Below are 16,299 nucleotides of genomic sequence, written 5' to 3'. Positions count from 1 at the left end.
AAGCAAAAAATACCTATAAGTATGATCTTTATAATTTATGAAAAACTTTTTGGTTTTTCAAGCACATTATTATTATTTAGGGCGGCTTGCGTAACGTATGATAATTGTGTTTAAGGGTAAAATAAACACATTTAAGTTGTTAAATGCAATTAACGTCTTGCATAGCAAAAATTTTGTTCTTAAATACGTTTATCGAAGTGTCAAAGTTAAATACCCAAAATTGGCTGTTTAGCGCCGCTAAATACGTTTAGTGGCATTGTATCTGTCAAAAACGGCGGCATTGAAGCATGTCGTACCTATACCTAGTACCATTACAATTCCTAATTTTGGACCATTTCCCACCACGCTGGTCCACTGAGGGTTGGTGTGTTTACATATCAAGATGTGCTTAATCTAGATATGTAGGTTTCCTCGCGATGTTTTCCTTCATTCATGGTATTGCTTGATATTGGTGAGCCACTTTTTCCACTCATACTTACTTTGAGTTTTATCACAAACTGAAATGAAATTCCAACATCTGTAGGTATGCTAACGCAACGCTTTCATAGGAGAACAGAACTAGAGGGGATATGGAGAGGACAGAGGAGTTGCAGAAAAGGGAGAAATCAATTCAATTCTTATGTTGTACAGATCTTGGCATTGTTATTGTTTGTGTAGTGTCAAGTGTCACTTAGTGACAGTGTCAGTAAAATTTTGACGGCATTTGTTTCTGTTCACGCATTTTTCTAGCCGTAAACATTTAAAACTTAAAAGTTTAGATGAAAATATGCATAGAATGAAACGTAACACATGCTAAATACGTTTAGCTAAATTACAACTTGAAATGAGCCGTGCAAGACAATACAAATTGTGTTTAGTATAAATACGTTTATTGAGATAAATGCGTTTAGCTAACTAAAATTAAAATATCTTTAAATAGGAAGTCACGCAAGCCGCCCTTAGAATATGTAGTTAAGTATACAATGATATCGATTCTGAAGGCAGAAATTTTAAATTTAGCGATGTCAAAACCTTAATTTCTTTGTTTAAAATTCGACTCTATGAATGTTTCCATAAATGTCATTTTATGCTAGCAAATTTTTTAGTTTGACAGCGTTAAAATTAGAATTTCTGCCTTCAGAATCAACATCAATATATGCATAACGTTATTCTAATTACCCTTTAAAAATTATCTATGGGCAATAGATAATATAGAGCATTATACCATAGATATCTATACCTACCTATGTACACTTGTCCAAAATTAATAATGCACATGCAGATCTTCATACCCGAATCATTAAATCGTAAGAGCCTTTAAAAGAACACATGCATTTTGCACCTTGTTCGAAAGAAATAGGAGTCAATATCATGTGTCACATAATCGAAAACAACCGATCTGTCAAAGATTTCTATGCGCATTATAAATTTTGGAGCACTGTATATCCTAGAATTGCACTAGTTAATAAGTACTTACTATAAACAATCATAATATCATTAAAAAAAATCAGTGAGCTTTTTCACCTAACCCTAAATTCATTCCAAATCCAAAATGGCCGCACGAATCACGATTGTTATCAAAACCCTTTTCATATCCCAGCAGAAATAGCCCACAACGCTTATCGACTGGGGTCATATAGACCCATAATGAAGTGAGGCTAATAAGGGATTGAATCGCGCACCTCCGACTGCCCGCTCCCGATAGTCTAATCCTTACTTTTGGCACCGCCATTGCTATCCCAATTTGATCCTTGTGTGATGGTTGATTAATTGGTCTGTCTGTTTAGTTAGGAATTTTGGAAAGTTCATTCATTGACTTTATTGATTGTTGGCGCTTTGCTATCATTTAATATATTTCAACTTGTGTTTGCTTAACATAGACTTCATTGCAGAAATCGATGATCAATTAATTAAATCATTTTAATTTGTTTCTTATAGTTAACCACCTACCAAAAAGTAATGAGCCTATGGCGGAGCGATGGCCAGCTTGCGTGTCCCTCTACCATTTCGGAGACATAAATGTTGAATAATAATCCATAAATATGTCTAAAGTATACAAATTAAAACTGAATATGATTGCCCACCAGTATCTCCATAGATCGGTGACATAATTCTGAAGAGTGTGTCACACGCGGCGGCGCGGTGTAGGCACGTAGCACGTACAGGCATGCTTAATTCAAGTTACTCACTAGTTGCCAAGTGGCGACAGAGTTTCAGACTGAGCTAATTAAGGTATCTACGGATATTGTGACGCTGAATATACTACTCCTATATAATTATACAGGGGTACTATAGATATGAGAACCTATCGTACATTGCATCGAAGTTTCGCAGAATTCAAACTGTGTTAATTTGAGACGACAAAATTTCTCGACACCGCCCAAAAGTTTGATGTTTTGCTTAAGTTCGACATAAGTACCTACAGTTTACACGCTTTAAATACAATATTTTAGACAAGAAACCGTCTAAATTATTACATAATTAATTTACTGCCCAACTTTGTACCTCGCTCCGACCGAATGCCAAAACTTCTAAACAGCGGTATTCCGAACTCTTTATAAAGCACTCAATCTTCTATTTCTCGAATGCAATGTCTCGAGTATAGACACCATTAGTGGACCCTCGCTCTTGTAGCTCGACCAGGTTAATGTGAGACCTCGCCTTCGTGGACTGCCCTCAAAATGAGGTTCCAAGGTAGGATTGGGGGGGTAGTAAAAAACTTGAATACTTAGGGCAAGCGCAGCCTCGCCGCCTGCAGGCATGTCGAAATGAGGTAAGAGAAGATGCACAAATAAAGATGGAGGATTCTATTGTCGTCGCAGTAACGGAAAGTGAGGCTCTATCTATAGGTATGAATATGTCTATACTTATAGGTATATGTACAGGGTGTTCATCAGTAGCTTCGCATTGGTGTACCCTGTCTTACTGGTAAACAGCACTATACATTCCCACATTCAATGGTTTTTACATTAACAAGATACTAAAGTATAGAGCTGCATATGAAACTGACCATAATAATATATCTTTATGTAAATTATTTCATAGAAACGATGATTAGTTTTATATCCTCATCTCTACAATGAGAATCTGTTGCAAGTCTAGTGCTGGTATTGTACTCGTCCCTATCTATTTACGAAAATTTTAAATACCAACCTAGGCACTTGAAATCGAGTCGGTATGATCATAGTAACATCACAAGCGTTATGTATAAACAAAAAGCTTCAGCTCTTACACTTTTACGTAAGTCGTAAGTGCTTTGTTTATTTAAGTTGGTCTATTTGTTACGTTCATAAGCTGTTCACCTTATTGCTAAGGTGCCTACCTTAGGGTGGCAGGTGTTTATTAACAAGTAGTCTCACCTTTTTACGAGGCAATATTATAAATTTCTTCCTCAATGGCCACAGCTGGAGTAGAACTGTGCGATATTTTAGGTTATATTGGCTAACTTAGACTTTTTAGGCACAGGCCAAGTTAGTTACCAAAGTATGTCCAAAAGCGAGTATCATAATTCAGCCTATACAGGGTTATTGGTAAGTAGACCGGATCCTTTCAGGAGGTGATACAGGAAGGCATTTCCAGTCGATTGAACCCAATAATGCATTATCCTAAACTTAACCATTTCTAAGATATTTAATATTTAAGGTTTTTTTAATTTTTTGCCAAAATTTTATGCTTAAAACCGAAAATAAAAAAAACTAGCCTCATTTCAATAATTTTTTTGGTTGTTTTGCATAAGTTACACCTTAATAAACTAATTAAAATAATCAAATGTGCATTATTCGACTTAAATTAGACATAATACCTCAAAATAGATAAACATTTTTAAAAAATATTCAAAACGCAAAAACAAATAAATTAAATAAAAAAAGATTTTCATATGACATTTTTTTGTGCACTTTAGCTTAAAAACATGGTCAACTAATAAGCTTTCAAACAAGATAATTCAATACCAAATCGATTAAGGTATCACCAAGATATGGCCAAAACAACCAGCACAGACGGACAAAATTCAACAAGAAAACTAACAAAATTAGCCCAATTTAAAGGTAAAAAGTGTGATTGTTTTCAGTCCTGTTAACTTTAGTATGGAAACCCCTGCTCAGTTTTCTCCGCTTTCTCTGGTTGTTTTGGCCATATCTTGTTGATACCTCAATCGATTTGGTATTGAATCATCTTGTTTGAAAGCTTATTAGTTGACTATGTTTTTAAGCTAAAGTGCACAAAAAAATGTCATATGAAAATCTTTTTTAATTTAATTTCTTTGTTTTTGCGTTTTGAATATTTTTTCAAAATGTTTATCTATTTTGAGGTATTATGTCTAATTTAAGTCGAATAATGCACATTTGATTATTTTAATTAGTTTATTAAGGTGTTACTTATGCAAAACAACCAAAAAAATTATTGAAATGTGGCTAGTTTTTTTTATTTTCGGTTTTAAGCATAAAATTTTGGCAAAAAATTAAAAAAACCCTAAATATTAAATATCTTAGAAATGGTTAAGTTTAGGATAATGCATTATTGGGTTCAATCGACTGGAAATGCCTTCCTCTATCACCTCCTGAAAGGATCCGGTCTACTTACCAATAACCCTGTATATGGAATATTTTAAGTATTAAAGAAAAAAGGTGAGGCTATAATTATTCATTGTTGGTACATGTACATAAGTCGTTCATAATGGAGGTAGGTAGCATGTGGGCAGGTGTATGAAAGAAAGTTTAAAAATAAAATATACCTTCTAAGTTCACTTCAAAGTTAAGTGCGCGATGAAACCATTTTCAACATACATTAGGTTAACGTTTTTATTTAATTTTTATTAAAGTTTTATAATGTTACAAGATTATATAAAACGATATAATTATGTATAAAAATAGAAGCCCTTCTTACCAATGTGATAAAACAGATTATTTAATTTTACCTGGCGCTAACCTCCATTTCCAGGGATGTTTTTACAGATCATAGACATAATTGATGAATGCTAATTACAGATTATATACCTGAAGCACACATAAAAAAATGCATTAAATAGCTTGATGTGTGTTACCTTGCTATACCTTATTGAATTCTATAAGTACGTAAGTATTACAAACTTATTCACGCGTAAATCATTATGATATATACCCGTCTTTTCCAGCCAAATTCGATTGAGAAGAAAAAAAAAACATCTCGGTTAATAAAAGTGTCATAGATTAAGTACAAAAAACAGAAGCGCACAAAACATTTAGAAAATAATAAGGGGCGTTGATCACAAAGTGCTTTGCTGTGTCGTAATTCATCATCCGTCCTACAACTACATTAATATTAAGACGGATCGTCTCTTCTGCCGTTTAATACAGGAGGTGTTTAGTCTTATGATGATGATTGTGAAGGGAAATCTATGGTTTTGTTTAATGAAACAATGGATAATTCATATTAATTCTGTGAAACAGTCGTTTGAAAATTTTACATGATGAATAATTGTCTATGGTTAAATTTTCATTTATAAAATCAAACATTTTAGGCTGAACTTTAAATTTAGCAAATAAATTAATTTTAGCTGATATACCTACAAATGTCATAATTAATTATTGAAATCATATTTTTCAAGGGTCGAATTTAAGTTTGATCTAATGCGCTAAAACTTAATTTGATGCTTTCAGAATTGCAGCTGTCTGAACAACACCGAGATGGGAAGGAAGTTCATAAATTCATAACAAAACACGCTTTATACAGAAGCCTGTGACTATCCGTTTGTAGAAGAGACAACTTTTGACAGTTTCCGATGAGAAATTAGTTATTTTAGGCCTCGGCTCCGTGACAAGGGGCGCGACGGTTTACTAAACGTGGATTGGTTTTATGTATGTGTGTACATACTTGTACAGAGATTACCAGATAATCCTAGTTAAAGCTTGATCAGAGTTTGTGGCAGCGGCCCTACTGTTTGTTGTCTTTAAAAGAAAGTGTGTTATGTTTTAATCCTGAAGTACGTGTTTTTGGCACACTTGCTTGTGAACATTGTTTCTTTAATGTTTATGTGATATATCTACTGTCGTGTCGGTGAAGGCTTTGATAGTAATGTTTAACTTTATGCAAAATATGGATACTGTTATAAAGAGCTCCTTGATATAACCAAACTCAACTAAAACAGTAGGTGAGTATGATTTTCGCAGAAGTACTATGTATCTATAATATCTTTATGGATAGTGAAGGTGTCTATCTGTAATTTTGATTCCAGTTGGTTTAATTCTATTCACAAGTTTCGGAGCTATCCATCTATAACAGACCCATAACTTCACTAAACAAGTAACAACCCTATTTTTCGATAAGCAGTTAAAAAAAAGGTTGTATTGTGTAAAATTTGTGGAAGTGTGGTGGGACAACATGGCGGCAGAAAGGGAGGGGGCAAGTTTGCGCCTCGACGTTTACGGGACTGGGGTGAAAATTATGGAAATAGAAATAGGTGTATTTGTGATGTTTCATTAAACTGTCTTTTCAATATTTCACACTAAAAGTTTTAATCGATACCTAAGTAAAACAAACGAAACCAGAGAATATCAAAAGAAAATGTTTTATATACCTACTCGCCAATCGGAGAGAACTCTTTGTCATAGAGATAAATTCTGGGCTTCCTCATCCTGCCACTACCGGCCACCTGTCTAAGAAATAAGTGCCGCTAAACCTAAAACTCCCGAGCCGAAACTTTACCACTTAGCGATAACAATCGGCTCTTTCGTTCAGAAACGCGAATACTAATGCGGCCCTCGGCTTGACGACTCAGTCCTGTATTGTAACGATGTTATTATTTGTGATTTAGCATCCACTCCGATGTACGGGCTTCGGGAAATCGACAAATAACTGCTTAATTTGGAGAAAATTTGAATGTTAGTGGGATTCCATGTTTGTTCTGGTCTGTGATTGTCATGCCTGTAAACTGTAATACATTTTTCATATAATAATATCACATATTTTTTAATAATAAAATATGACTCCTGCTTCTTTTAACGTTTAATGATCCGAAATGACAAGGCATACTATGAATAAAGCGACGCTAGAAATCCGCCCTGTGGGCCTACGTAGACCACTGCCTCCCTCGGACAGATTGCTACCAAATCACCCGTGCCAAAGGCTAAAGGGTAATTTTTCTAGCTTGATCCGTTTTTAACGACACACGACGAAGGCTTAAAATGTGTGAAACATGCTAACGGCGTGATTTACTGTGCGACAGTGGACCGCTGAATATAAAATGGAAGCTTAAATTTAACTTTGGCGCACAAAATAAATGATTTGCCCGAAATTGTTGGTGCTTTACTCTGGCTGTTTTTGGGGTTACGACTAATTGTAGATGGTTCAATTTAAAATTAAATATTACTAGAATGGTCAGATTACCCGCTGCTTTTGGAACGTTATAATAATATGTGCATAGTTTTGTTTCATTCGCAAATTCAGTTTTGTGTTAAGAAAATAAAGACATAAAGTACCTAACTTAGATCTACGCTACATTCAATTCAATAGTATTGTTTAAATACAAAAAAAACAAATCATCTGCAGTACGTTCATAATATTACAGCAAAATTAACTCAATCAAGATTAATTATAAGTAGGTAAATAATCATTGTTTGAAAATCTGATAACCCCACTAAAAAGTTAGTTGTGGAGGTAACTGTGTACTCACGCACATTAATTTTACATAGCTCATGGTAGGATTTAGAAGCTGTATCAGTCAGTAGTGCAGTAACGGAGCTATTCAATAAACAAATGCCTTCGGTGATTCCTTGCGCTTCGTTTTGGTTGTCTGTGAATTTTTAAAATGTTAGTTACGAGTGCTGAATGACTGCCCGGGTTTTTAGACTTTTTGGAGGCTACTTTATGGGTTTCCAACGTTAACTAAAACCTGGAGAGTCGGGGAGGTTATAAAATAATGTAGGTATACATGTAACTTATAGCAGGTTTTTAAAGTGATATTGGTTAATTATTATTCCTATGATAAATTTTATCATATTACTGAAATACAGCTTTTACTTTATAAATGCTTTGGCAATCATATCATGTATGTATATCATAAATAGGTATCCCTATAACAACCGGTATTAATACATATTATGCTGAATATAAAGAACATAAGATAAAAAATTCTTACATTAACTTTCTTCTATGCCATAGAATAATAAATATCTATCATGTGTATATATTTTATGCAATATAGTATTTTGTATGTTGTATGTATTTAAGTGTTTAGTAATAAAATAAGTAGGTATTAATTTACTTTTCATTTAGTGTTTACATTTTTGTACAACCTCTTCATTTATAATCAAAATGGTTTCTCTTAGCTCGTAGGGTTGCCTGCAAGAGATCGCTTTTAGCGATAAGGCCACCGTTATTGTATTATTATAGATTTTAAGTCTTAAATGATATTTTATGTGTTTTATGTACAATAATAAAGTTATACTACTACTACTACAAATGATTCCACACAGTATTGAAACTTCATAGCAACACGCTAGTTTCAAACTTGTCAAGTGAAGTAACAAAGATCTCCTATTATCGATTTCCTTATAAATGGAGAAGGAAAACCTCCGAAGGCCCGTGTAGTTCGATTACTAATATCAATGAATAGGGCCCCCGGGACCCGTAGCTCGCCTCTTTAGGCCTTGATTTTGGGCTCCGTTATATTTTATCAAAGTTTACCTGCACATAAGTCTGTCTAATGTATGTTTATGTCTGTACATTTTATGATGAGAACCTATATAGTGTCCGTTGAATGTGGTTTCGTAAGGTTTAATTGTTACTACACTCACGGGCAATGAAAAATGTTCCACTCACAAAATACCGACACCAAACAACCCCGATTTTTCCAAACATTTAATTTAAAATTTTAACAAGATGTTTTTGTCTTAGTAGGCAATATCCTGATGCTCTGTTAAATGTACCTACTTCAATGTTGTAGAAGGCGTCATTAAGCTAGCCTTTTCAGTTAAAGAGTAATTTGTTGTTTTCCCAGTAGAACCTTTTCATTGCCCGTGAGTGTATCTTACTATCCTCCACCAAATCACCAATGTTTTTGTCCATAAATGTTATAAATGTTCTGAGAATTATTCAAATTTTATTAAGTATTCGAGCGATGAAATGTGTTAATAAGTTATTCCCTTTACTTTAAGACTAAGTCACAAAAGGTTGTCGTACAAAACCTAGACGTCTGAAAAGTTTGAAGTGCCGAGTTGCTTGTTTTAAAAGTACTGATGTATGGAGCAATCACTGTAACGCGTCCAATGAATTTGTAAATAAACAAGGAAATTTAACAGCATTCGCACAAATAATAATATTAAGACTGGTGTTTGGACTTGCACAAAGATAGAGAGACATATAGATGCAATTCTATAATTTAAAACACCTAAAGCTGAAATGTAACTTCTTACTAGCATTACAAAAAATACTGATCAATACTAACGCGATTCAGTAATTAAATTAATTCAATATTAATAAATTTTTAAACTTTAATATTATTTATAATTCATAAAAAAATATCTAATATATAATAATTATTACTTATAATATGTATATTTTTATGTCAAGTCAACAGCAAGGAACAGCTAAGCGATAAGGAGCCTACTGTAAGGCCACTGTAGAGATTGGCAAAGCTAAATCTGGATGCGGTGAGAATAGAAAACTAATAATACCACATAAGCATTGTTTTGTTTACAAGTACTTACAATGCAAAAGCTAAGTAATTAAAAAAACTACTCATAAAATGCCGACATGTAATGACATAATTTTTTTCAAACAGTTTACAAAAATATTTTCATTTTTATCTGGTAATACTCTGATGCGCTGTTAAAATGTACTTCAATATTGAAGACTCTAGTTTTTTCCGTTTAGGAGTAATTTTGTGCTAGGTGTGTCAAATATTTATTTTCATTGCTTGCAAGTTGTATTATTGTTAAAATTTATAATTATGAGAAAAAAGCAGGCACTATTAAAATGAGAATACAGTATCGACATAAAGGAAAATTAAGATATTACTTACGTAGGTTTTGGTTAATTTCTGTTTATTATGAGTACTTGTGAGAGACATACGACATGATAGGGAAACAGTGATACCTCGTTGCTAACAACAAATATTGTTATGATTAGTATAATCGAAGATAATATCCTTAATATTATATTAGGAAACCAAAAGACTTAGAAACTTAACCTACAATAAAACCCATAACACAATGTACAATTTGAAGGGCATAACAAAGTTCAATGGTCTACTACAAATTGAGTAAAATAACTTTAGATTAAAATGCTATAACAAATTTTAACGAGTGTAAGTTGAAACAATTACGTATGAGCGGTTATTGAACACCAATAAAACAAAATGCCAATCATTTAAGTGCTCCTACCTACTTCTAATAATTACAATCCATACATCTTTATACTAAACCATAAATAATAGAACAATTTATGGGCGGATTCGCCAGGTGCGGCGAACATTTTTCGTTAAAATATCTCTATTAGGCGATGAATCAAAAGGTGAAATACAACATTAATTGCTGTCAGATAGGGAAGAGGGATGAAACAAAAACGCTTTTTTATCTTTTACCAAACTATTGTGCGGAACCCTTCGTCATGGTTGGCAAATCGTGACTGTTAAACTGGCAACCCTCCCCAATGGAGATTCGACGTAATGTACGTGGAAATAAGATATAGTTTCGAGTATTGGTCTCAGTTATCAGGCTGGAACTGTTTGATGAGTTTTGGGACTATGTTTGGTTTTGAATAATATGACTTTTTCATTTTTGTTCAGTTACAAAATGATGACGCATGGATTTTTTTATAAACCGTAGAAGTATTTAATCAAACAAATAATATTTGCACTCATTATAGCGTAAGCTGCAACTGTTTACAGATTAAATAAGTCAACGACACACATAATGCGCGCAACCATTGATATACAGGGTGTTGCAAAAAGGGTATACTAAGCCGAAACCTACATGTGCAGCATGCATGGTTTAGCTAAGCCTGAAAATGAAATCAGAATTTCAAAATTTGCAATAAAAATTATCATTTTCCATAGAAACTATGTTATTCACGTGACTTTTGGCTATAGAGAATGAACATTTTTTTAACTTTATGCAACACCCTGTATTAAATAAAATATAGATCCGTATATCTTCATCCACAGCCGCGTCTTCCAGTACGATTGCGGAAGAACCACATAAAATGCACATCTGTTTCTCGTATTTTGACAGTGCTGAGTGTGTATGGCGTGTTTACGATCGACTCACTGTTTACGGGTTTTTGTGTGTTTACGGCCTTATTTTGTTAAGGGCCGTTGGCGTTTAAAATAATGTTTTATTGTAAACACGCCCGAATGATAAGCTTCTTGTCGGGTTGTCTTTTTACGGCCGTAAAACGCTGTGTGTACCTAATCTGGTTACTTATGTTACTTTGCATCACAGACGTAATGGCACTAGATTCCCCAAGGGTAAGTACTGCGCGTGTCGTTTTTGTTTCATACATTTAATTCTGTCCAGCTGCCATTATCAGTATCAAAATAATAATTCCTATACTTACAAAATTCGGCACGCCCGGTTCTCAAATAAATTAATGCACTTGTGGCATCTAGTCATATATGTCTGTGCTTTGTACTTACCATCCTGTTTGACGGTGTTGCCGAGGGGCCCGCAGCTCGCGAGCCATATGTAAAGTATCCACCTCAGCATGAGATGGAAGCCGCCTCCCAGCAGCTCGGGCTGGTTGTGGAAGTGCCGCAGCGTGGGCCGGAGCCGGGGCGACCGCGGCCGCTCCATGCCGCACAACAGACCGTCACATGCGTCTTATCTTCGCTGTCACTTGATCTGTGGTGTTGATCTGTCATTGGTGAGGATTGTCGTGCGCCGCGACTGTCATTTGTCTCACTCGGGCTCCGCTATCTGCGGGAGATAAACAAGTTTGAATTGATGGAATTACGAACATAGATTTTTAGGGTCACTTTTACCAACCGCTAAACGTATTTAAAATTGTATCTAAATCAAATTTTAAATACATTTTGTACTAACTGACATACGTTTGACAGGCTACTAAATACGTTTAGCGTTTGGTGAAATTCCACCTTAGTGTTTATGTAAAAAAGTTAAGCTCAATTGGGGCTTATATACAAAACTGCGACGTCGCATTGCAAAAATCTGCGACTGTTTTTAGAATTATTCAGGGCAAATGCTTGATTACGGTTGCAGTTTTGTTGATTTTTGACCAGCAAGTCTTATAGCACTAATGAGATTCCGTCCTGTTCCGTCTAACACTCAAGTAACTGAACAGCCTCACGCCGAGGAGCAAGTTTCAGTGTATCGATTCGTGTGAGTTTGCAGTTGGGTAAAGATAGTTGTGACGAGATGCAGCTAATTGTAACGTGTCGTACGTGTCTGCGAATAGTTGATCATATCAGAATAATCCCCGACGAAAATTATGTTATAAGAAGTGGTAGGAACAAAGATAGTCTACCTATTCCGATGACCGGTTATAAATTTGATTCCATTGTTATACATGTACAGATTTATAATTGATAAAACAGTAACAATATCATCGCTTTTTAAAATTGGGAATTATATTATGATCTTCTGGTCACTTTTAGACTTTCATTGTTACTTTGTGACAAAAGTCCTTAAATAAACACAAACACATTGAAAAACGAGTAACGTTATATTCTATTCTAGTAGTTCCATTTCACAGATTGTTATAAAATAGTAAAGAGCCGCTAAAAGCATTCCGTCTCTTCAACGAATACATCACACCGTCTGTAATCTCTAATCTTCAATTAAAGCTACAGTTAAAAAAATATTTAACAAAGACTATAAAAAGGTATCTTTCAAAAAGTTACTACGCCACAAAGGTCAGACAAGAGCTTCGTGTCTTATCGGTGTTGGGCCGCGGCCGCTTTCAGTGACATGGAAGCTAGAAAGAGCTTTTTTATCCTACTACTTACCTATTATTAATAAAATTGTTTTTTTTGTAACATGCAATATGTCTATCAGAATTTGAATGAAATAAGTTGCCCATAGCATGATAGCACGTTGTTGTGATGGAAGAAGTTTTAACCCTTAGGATTTAAAGTAAAAATATTGGAGAAGAAATGGAAAAAAAACATGCCTTTCTCATAAATATAACAAAATCAGAGAGGGTCTTTTTGGTACTTATACTATCCTAAATCCTTTTTATGATAACTATAGTATGTAATATTAGAACTATCATAAATTTACCAGGAACGACTGCTCCGCATCTAACCAAACCATAAAAGAAGGTGGCAGCAACTATACTTCTATAAAACATGAAACAGTTTTCATCAATACTGAAGTCACCCTACGTCAACTGAAGCACAGTAAAGGCTCGATAAATAAGTGTTAAAACAGATTTCTCGATAAAGGCCTTTTAGTTCTGATGGAAAGCTCCTTGATACTGTTGGTTCTGTGAAACAAAATGGAATCACGCAATCACGTTTATCCTTAGTCTGTGTAATCTTCTTTACATCACAGATTTTTACCATCAAGGAGTTTTTGTTTGTTTTGGTTCCGGTATCAGCATAGACCTACTCACAGGTATCAACTAGGAGTAGGGGAGGTTCGTAGTCAGGAGAATATACCTAAAACTTAGGTGATATATAGGTACGCCATATTTATGTGGAAATAATGGAGATACTAATAGATAAAATTAATGTGGAAACCGACAGACTCGTGTGTGCCATGCCTTAGGTACCATATTAGTAAATGTAGAGCTTGTAGATGTCTGAGTCCCATTGCTGGGATAGTAGATTGTAAAATACTCCCACTGTAGATTTTAGAATCCTTAATCACCTTATTAATTTGTTCTTTATTTCTATAGCAGCGCCTATTGTGCAGTTATTTAACAACCCTCTAAATTAAGAAGTTCGCCGTGGTAAGTCTAAACTCATTTGGAACGTTGGAAAAAAGCAACGTCGACAATTTACAGCTTAAACATGAAAATTACCTTTAAATAAGGTACTTTGCTTTACTTCCATGTGAAGTGGCGTGCCAGAAATGTGAATTTTAAATTAGTGTATTTTTTCAACTTATGAATCCGATTAAAATTCTACAACAATACGCCGCGCGATGCTGACGCGAGATACGATCTGTTTACATTTATATAAAGGCGTCTAGACGCTGTTTGTCAAGAAACGTATGGACAAATAAAAGTGGTTCATTTTTCACTGAAATGTATGTGAAATGTAGCTAAGTGCTTCTAGCCATTAAACTTATTGATTTTTTATGGTTTTAAACTGGCTGTAGCGGCAGGTCTAAACTACAAAGTTAATGTTTAACTCGCATATTACGTTGTGTACGAAATTTGTTTGGAGCTGTGGCAGCGCTTAACACATTTAGTCAAAAGTTAGTTCCTACTCTACAGATAAATAAAAATAAAGGTAGCAGAGCAATAAAACTTCATTTTCCATAAGCCTACATTTTCAAGTTTGTACATATGATAGGCATGTGACAGGCCATAAGCTTAGATGACAGCAGAAAAAGTTGGGACATCGTAAATGTTCTAAAAACTGAGAGAGATGGATTTCGAGCATCCGCTACACTTGGGGTTTGAATAGATAATCCTTTCGGCATGGCTACATGTCGCCTTTATAACTTTCGAATAGAGACCATTCTTGTTTACAAATACTCAAATTCAGAGGACTTTGTAAAGGGAACGCATACAGTGCTGTATCTCGTGTTGCGGCTGTGGCCTTTATCAGTGGGATGAATGAATACAGGCTGGGTATATAAATCATCGTAGGTGGATAGATACAATTATTACATGAATTGATATGGGTTTTAGCTCGAATATAACGTATAGGTAAGCTTAGAATATCTGTACCTAGATGTAGTAAGTACTTCCACTTTTTGAGAGTTTAAATTATTTACATTTATCGGGTCATTGGTTATAGAGCACATTTTGCAAGGTTACAGGTAACCATATCAAAATACATAAAATATACACGAAGTGATGCATCAATTAATTTTAAATAAGTAAAAAAATCTTTAATAATCCTTATTATATTTTACATTAAGTGCCAAAGTCGTCTTCCAAAACCAAACGTATTTGGAACCGCATACACTATATTAAGCCATTATCAAAACACCTTTAGCTCATAAATTCGAATTCGGTCCCGCAAAGGACAGTGGGCATAAAAAGTCCTATTGAATCTAAGGGCAGGTAAAGGGCGTTGCACAAAGGGCCGTAGGGAGCGCATTTTATGACGCTTCATTCAATATGTTTGAAGTGGACAGACACTGGATGCCACGGTCTCCTTTATTCGAAAACTTGTAGAGTTCATGAATAAATATAATAATTTTTTTAAAATGTAAATTGATTAAAAACATAGCCAAATCTTCTCCTACATGTAAAAATTGCAATCTTATCAGATTAGCAAAAAAATAATAAAGTAGTACACACATAATTATTGCTTACGAAGGGGTAGTCAGAGGTGACTTGCAAGCGAGGATGCACTTAGGGTACCTACACATCTAGAATCTAGTATTTTAAATATTTAGTCGAGATTTGACGAAGAAGACCTCTTTTTTTCTTGACAAACGGATATTAGTCAGGAGTCACGAGACGGGACAGACGTGGGACAGACGTACGGACGCAGGGTTTTTTTACTTTGGTGGCTCAGAACCCTAATTATCTAGAAAATGTGTATCAAACAAAGAGAGATATAAATTAAATCTGGCTCCATTGTTCTGTGCGAATTTTCAATTGGTAGCCCGACTTGAAATGAATTTGTGACTCCACAAATCAAGAATAGGCAGTTACATTTGCGAATTTACATTCTAATGGGGTGTCTCCCGAGAGATTTAAGATAGCCTAGCTCTAGAAACTTTCGTCTTTGTTATAAATCCGACATAAGAAAATCACAATCTGAATACGTTAGCAATAGTAATACCAGTAATACCTAATATCTGGATAAATCTTAAAATAAGAGTAATCTTTCTACTTATCTATCTAATATCCAGTGCAGAGGTTTGTCACCATGATGAAAGAATTTGGCATCCTTTCATCATGTCCGAATAGTTGTCATTCGAGGATTGCCCAGTGTACCTACCTACCTACGCCAGAAGGAAGAACAAATAATAAATCACTCCTTTACGTTACGTGTCAAATCATGTCAAATATGTCATCACTGTCACATATGACATTTCCTCGCGTTTAAATCCAATAGATCCAATTGACATCTATAAAATTTAGCAGACTCTGCTTTGATGTGACTTCATGTGACTACTTTAATTCTCAATAGAGTGTTCGCCGGCGCGGTCATCTGTTTGACCGAGTTGCTTCCAAACGGATGAGTTGTTCAACTTC

The 16,299-nt window shown here is 34.7% G+C and overlaps 1 protein-coding gene across 1 annotated transcript in view; it reads right to left on the bottom strand.

The window, feature by feature from the left end:
* LOC105392766 overlaps positions 1-16,299 on the bottom strand; it is a 59,788-nt gene that overhangs the window by 39,301 nt on the left and 4,188 nt on the right. The window contains exon 2 of the mRNA XM_038122429.2: positions 11,591-11,870. Within this exon, the coding sequence (XP_037978357.2) occupies positions 11,591-11,747 (157 nt within the window). The 5' untranslated portion in view covers positions 11,748-11,870. The remainder of the gene's footprint in view (positions 1-11,590; positions 11,871-16,299) is intronic.

Source organism: Plutella xylostella, chromosome 22 (assembly GCF_932276165.1).
Source record: "Plutella xylostella chromosome 22, ilPluXylo3.1, whole genome shotgun sequence".
Classification (NCBI taxonomy): domain Eukaryota; kingdom Metazoa; phylum Arthropoda; class Insecta; order Lepidoptera; family Plutellidae; genus Plutella; species Plutella xylostella.
This window is presented reverse-complemented; position numbering and strand designations above follow the sequence as displayed.